Source organism: Pangasianodon hypophthalmus, chromosome 10 (assembly GCF_027358585.1).
Source record: "Pangasianodon hypophthalmus isolate fPanHyp1 chromosome 10, fPanHyp1.pri, whole genome shotgun sequence".
Taxonomy (NCBI): domain Eukaryota; kingdom Metazoa; phylum Chordata; class Actinopteri; order Siluriformes; family Pangasiidae; genus Pangasianodon; species Pangasianodon hypophthalmus.
The window spans coordinates 29,672,457-29,678,484 of record NC_069719.1 but is presented as its reverse complement, the minus strand read 5'-3'; the positions used below and the strand labels follow the sequence as shown (position 1 = coordinate 29,678,484).

The 6,028-nt window shown below is 42.3% G+C and overlaps 1 protein-coding gene across 2 annotated transcripts; it reads right to left on the bottom strand.

The window, feature by feature from the left end:
• Positions 1-1,200: 1,200 nt before the first annotated feature.
• LOC117598241 (piggyBac transposable element-derived protein 4-like) lies at positions 1,201-4,888 on the bottom strand. Of its 2 annotated transcripts, none has more exons than XM_053237654.1 (2): positions 3,149-4,888; positions 1,201-2,795 (listed from the first exon to the last, which is right to left on the bottom strand). In XM_053237654.1, exon 2 carries the CDS (start codon positions 2,250-2,252, stop codon positions 1,233-1,235), a length of 1,020 nt encoding a protein of 339 aa, XP_053093629.1. In that variant the 5' UTR covers positions 2,253-2,795; positions 3,149-4,888; the 3' UTR covers positions 1,201-1,232. Both variants share the same exon structure in this region, with proteins under 2 accessions (XP_053093629.1, XP_053093630.1).
• Positions 4,889-6,028: the final 1,140 nt, after the last annotated feature.

Below are 6,028 nucleotides of genomic sequence, written 5' to 3'. Positions count from 1 at the left end.
AAACCTCTTCAAACCTCTACAGACCCTATCAAACCTCTACAGACACTATCAAGCCTCTACAAACCTCTACAGACCCTATCAAACCTCTACAGACCCTATCAAACCTCTACAGACCCTATCAAACCCCTACAAACCTTTACAGACCCAATCAAACCTCTACAAACCTCTACAGACCCTATCAAACCCCTACAAACCTTTACAGACCCAATCAAACCTCTACAAACCTCTACAGACCCTATCAAAGCTCTACAGACCCTATCAAATCTCTAGAAACGTCTACAGACCCTAACAAACCTCTACACACCCTATCAAACCTCTACAAACCTCTACAGACCCTAATCAAACCTCTACAGACCCTAATCAAACCTCTACAGACCCTAATCAAACCTCTACAAACCTCTACACACCCTATCAAACATCTACAGACCCTATCAAACCTCTACAAACCTCTACAGACCCTATCAAATCTCTACAGACACTATCAAGCCTCTACAAACCTCTACAGCCCCTATCAAACCTCTACAGCCCCTATCAAACCTCTACAGCCCCTATCAAACCTCTACAGACCCTATCAAACCTCTACAGACCCTATCAAACCTCTGGGGTCTGAGGGTGTTTTCGGGCCCTGGACAAATTTTGACATGCCCTGACATTTGTGCTTTTTTTCAGTTGCTTTTAAACATATTAATGGCTAAAATCTGATAACACTGTAATCAGCACAAACTGGGCTACAATAATGTGTGCGCAGCATGTTTATACATGATTGTGTTTTTCAGAAAACAGCGTTTATGCGTGCTTAGTGAAAAACTAAAATTTTAAGTCACTGAAATAAGGCCATAAAACACATACAGAACATTCATTCACAAGACTTTTGAGAACTGGATCTTGTAGCCTAGAGTTTTTGCATCAAAATGATGTGATAATCATCTTGTTCACTCATTCACAGGAAACAATATACTGATTTAAATTTTCTAAGACACTTTTTGTTTTGAAAGGGCATATGCAAGAGGGCGTCAATGATCATGAATAATAATGTGATTGACACCTGAGAAGACAAAGACCCGCATAATGACCTGCATAATGAGCCGTTCAGTCAGGAATGAGGCTGAGAGGGAAATGCTATGAAAAAGAATGTGAGGACAAAAGAAATTTATATATTTTTTGTTTGTAGTTTATTTAGAATATAGTAAAAACCCACTCTTTGAAGCCCACAGAATTGAACAGCTATACATCTATACAGCTATACATCTTTGTGCCACTCTAGGAAACAGTTCCTTTTCACACAAGTGAATATCACATGCCTGGCATTTCCAAGGAGTGTCCTGGCTGTTACCATGCTTTGCTTTGCAAAGCACACAGATCCGGCGACCAGCAGTGGCATCTGAGGCCTGCTCAGCTCCTGGAACTGGCACATGGTCAACACTGGTCCGTTTTGGTGTTATTTTCTGTGACACACCACAGAGCTCTGCAATTAGTTCTTCCATAAACTCCTTGTGGCTCATGGTGCCATAATGTTCTTTGTGTACAATAAAGGCATTGGTGGCAGCAATGTCCAAGAAGTGTAGAAATAGCTTTCTGTACCACTTCATTGTTTTGTGCTGTGTGGTGTAGTACTGTAACCGCTGATCAGACAGGTCAACACCCCCAATGTGCTGGTTGTATGCAGTCACAGATGCAGGACATGGAAAACTCTTTGCCCTCCATCCATTTTGTGTTTTCACCCTCCTCTGCACAGTGTCTCCTGTATGAGCAGCATGGATGGTGGAACAGACAGACACCTCTCGTGTGTCCATCCATTTCACAAACACAAGATGTCCATCTCGAATCCACCTGATGGAGCCCCTCACAGATTTTTTGGAGAGTGAGTTAGCTGCATTCCGAGGGCAATCCTTCCTGTTGTCTCTGTAAGTCCCACATGCACCAAACTTCAAAGCAAACAAGTCTGTTAGACGCTTGGGACTAGTGTAAAAATTATCCATGTATACATGGTACCCAGAGCCTAAAACTCTATTGTCCAACAGAGATGTCACAGCTGTGGGAAAGTTGTTCTTTCCTGTGTACACAGCAAAATCTACAGTATATCCATTTGATGAGTCCGCAAGAACAAACAACTTGAAGCCCCACCTGGTTGGTTTGGCTTTCATGTACTGAGTCATTCCTGTGTTTGCTTTGCATGCCACCATTCTTTCATCCACTGCCAAATTTTGTCTTGGATGATAGATGGCCTTACATGCATACCGGATAGTGTCCATGAGGGGTCTGATCCTGAAAAGACGGTCGTGTTCAGCTGTGCCCCTCTTTCGGGCACTGTCCTTGTCTGCATCTAGGTGACTCGTGCGGATTCCATGAAATGGTGCGGTATCTGTCCCTTGACATGATTGTGGCAGGAAAAGGAACAGAGAAAACACTATCCTGCCGCCAGTAGTCTCTGATGGACCTCAACTTCACTATGGCCATGTAGTAGAGTAGCCCAATGTAACAGTACAGTTCACTGATGCTGACGTCTGTCCATTTATATTTATGGCCCTTTGCACGTGCCCTGGCAGCCTGAGCATTGGTGTTTCGACACAGAGTTGACACAGCAGTTGCAGAAAAAAAACATGTTGAAGAGACTCATGGGAGTGTGTGCCTCACAGGGTCTTGGGTCTAGCTGTGGTCCAGGTTCCCGTGTGGGCAGGAATCTCAGAGCCTGCGGAGCCATGTCAACATCAGTCTCTGTGTTCCGTGACAGAGTGGGCTGCTTATCTGCTTTGGCTCTCTTTGCCACAGATTCTTTTGCACTGTTTTTCTCACGTCTGAAATAAAAAAAGTAAGCATTAAGTAAACAAATAAACTACATTATTAACATTATTGTGATGTTCACTGATACTAGTACTAATTTTAGAAAAAAAGAACACAATTACCACATAGCACACATTTTACCATACAGTAAATGAATCAAATTAACATCTGTAACATCTGTTAAATAGTGAATGCACACTTGCTCTATAAGATTCTGAATGGAGTTGCATACTTGATGAGAAAAGAGAACGCCAATAACAAAGAAACTATATTCTAACACTATCAACCACAAATAATATTACCATAGAGGTAATCTTATAAGGGTTAGCAACATTTTAAATGATGAAAGAAATAATTAAGGGCTTACTCGTCAGGAATGATATCCTCCGCTGGGTCCACTCGCTCTTCAAAATGCAAACGCTCGTCATCCGTGTCGCATTCTTCCTCTGAGGAGAAAGTAATCTCTTCGTCGCTGTCCAGAACCAGCCATAGTGCTTCTTCACCCGTGTAGCGTGCCATCATCCAAACGCGCAGAAAAAGTGAGTAAATTCTGTGAAGAAGCTTGACGTTTTATGCCATTTCTCGGAGGCGTGTACATAATTACCTGGCTCACCTCAGATCGTTTCCATATGAACGCTCAGTGCGAGGCGAGATCACATTAGCTATAATGAGGTGAGACAGGAGAAACCGTACCACTCCTTACTTTCATACGGATTAGATAAAAAGAGATAATTTGTTTTCAACTTGAGTTGTTTAATTTAGAAGTAGACAACTCAAGCTTTCTATACATATATTTCTCATGTCTTTGAGGCAAGTATTCGCTGAGATTCAGGGTGTTTTATTTACGGGTCTGTGAAGAGAGGTGACAGGGACAGAGAAGACAGAACGCACCCTGTCTGTTTTCTTTGTTCTACAAAAGCACAGCGTTTTGTTGTTATTATGGGTGTATACAAATAAAAGTAGACCCTTTACAGATTTGAATGATGTATTGCTCATATCTGTATGATCAAAACTGACAGAGTAATTTAAGTTCTTTCGGCGTTATCAGTAGAAGATGCCACAAAACGCGCCGGCGTGTTGGTCGACCCCAGAGGGTTAATCTCTTCTAGGAAATTAGTTGTCTTACTGGCAGCACACTATTTGTCAAAAAGAGCCTCCTTTTCCCTAGCAAACTCAACAAATGTCTAGCTTGATACTTTCTTTGCATGGCAGAAATGCTGCCTATATGCTTTACCAACTCACATGCTCGCAAGAGGTTTACCTTTACTTGATCATATTGCATGCTTTCTTCTACTGATATGGAAGACAATATTCTTTGCTTTGCCTTGTAATTTACATTGGAGTGATAGGCACGACACATTTTTGGTGGCAAATTGTGGCACAGAAGCAATCTGTAGGTTGCACTATACTGGTGAGTCAGACCTGAGGCCTCCTGCAGATCCTTTGGAACTCTGAGCAGGAGACGAGAAAGAAGTAATAGCTGCCATGCCATGTGCCTCTAGTGCCAGCTGCCTGATTCTCACCACTCTATCAGGCTCAGTCTCCAACTTTCTGGTTGTATTTCACTTCAGTCTTAGCTGCAGCTTCTCTCTGGAGATCAGCTAGGCAGCCTTGCAGCCAGGCTTCTGTTCTAGATCCAAGAGAACTGGGAGAGGATGGGTCAAAGTGTGGCATTGAAAAAGACGGCTTTATTTCTGCTGCAGCAGCGTTCCCACCTGGAGTTACCTCCTAACAAAGACTCATCAGGCTCAACCTTCCCTTCAAGCTCCTCACCCTCCACAGGGGGCACCAGCCATGAAGCCAACAATCCAAACTTCTCTAAATTTGAAACAACCTTTGAATTTATGTCTCGTTTTAACAAATAATGAGAAAGACACACTGAGGTATTTTGCCACCAAATCATGCTTACAACACAAGCTTCCCAAATGGGCTTTGCAATAAAATGCTTAGCACTGAAGGTAGCTGAGACACACTACTAGCAAGCTCCACACTACTCCCAAAAAAGACAGACAAACACCAGTTAATCAGAATTAAATATATCCCAGACAAGCCCTCATTTTGTTACAACCCATATCCACTCTTGGAGTCGAATAAAGGCAGAACACACACTCACTGCTCACTTTTAGGAGGTATTAGGAACACCTGTACACCTGCTCATTTATGCAGTTATCCGATCAGCCAATCACTTGACAGCAGCAAAAATGCATAAAATCATGCAAATACAGGCAAGAGCTTCACTTAATATTCACATCAAATATCAGAATGGGGAAAAAGCGTGATCTCTGTGACTTTAACCGTGGCATGGTTGTTTGTGCCGGATGGGCTGGTTTGAGTTTTTCAGAAACGACTTATCTCCTGGGATTTTCACAAACAACAGTTCCTAGAGTTTACACAACAGGGTCTGTAGGCTGAAACACATTGATGAGAGAGAATGAATAGACTGGTCTGAGCTGACAGGAAGTCTATAGTAACTCGAATAAGTAAACTTTACAACTGTGGTGAGCAGAAAAGCATCTCAAAATGCACATCAAACCTTGAGGTGGATGGGCTACAACAGCAGAAGTCCACATCAGGTTCCACTCCTGTCAGCAAAGAACAAGAATCTGAGGCTATCACGGGTACAGACTCACCAAAACTGTCCAGTTTCGATGACAAGACTTTCTGGTACCAACAACCATGCAACAAAGTCCCAGAAATCACACTTTTTTTTTTTTATTCTGAACATTAGCTGAAGCTCTTGAACTGTATCTGCATGATTTTATGCATTGTGCTGCTGCCACATGATTGGCTGATTAGATAACTGCATGAATGTGTAGGTGTACAAGTGTTCCTAATAAAGTGGACTGTGAGTGTATAAATTAGTGTACAGCCCACAGTACTGTTGTATTTACAGTGTTGTCCTATTTACATTATAAAACAAGGTGAGACTCAGTACATGCAAACAAATTAAGATCCACTATGCAACGCAGAACATTTAAAAGCAGTTCTACCCTCCCTTGAAACATTCCCAAAGGAAATGCAGCCAACCCCTAAAAGACCAATGCAAGAGAAGCTAACACACACACACACTTACAATTTAATCCTACACATCCACATAGACTATAAATACAGCTCTACAATCAATGTTCTACTGAGCAGCCTAGGTCTATTACTCTTGAAGTTTGTTAGCTCTGTCTGTCTTCTGCTTAAGTGGAGGGCTCTGACTAGACAGCTGGTCCCCAGCACAGCACCATAGGGGTTGTAGTTT

Excerpts from the sequence above, each read along its gene's own strand:
- LOC117598241 (XM_053237654.1), bottom strand. The coding sequence starts at position 2,252 with ATGGACACTATCCGGTATGCATGTAAGGCCATCTATCATCCAAGACAA.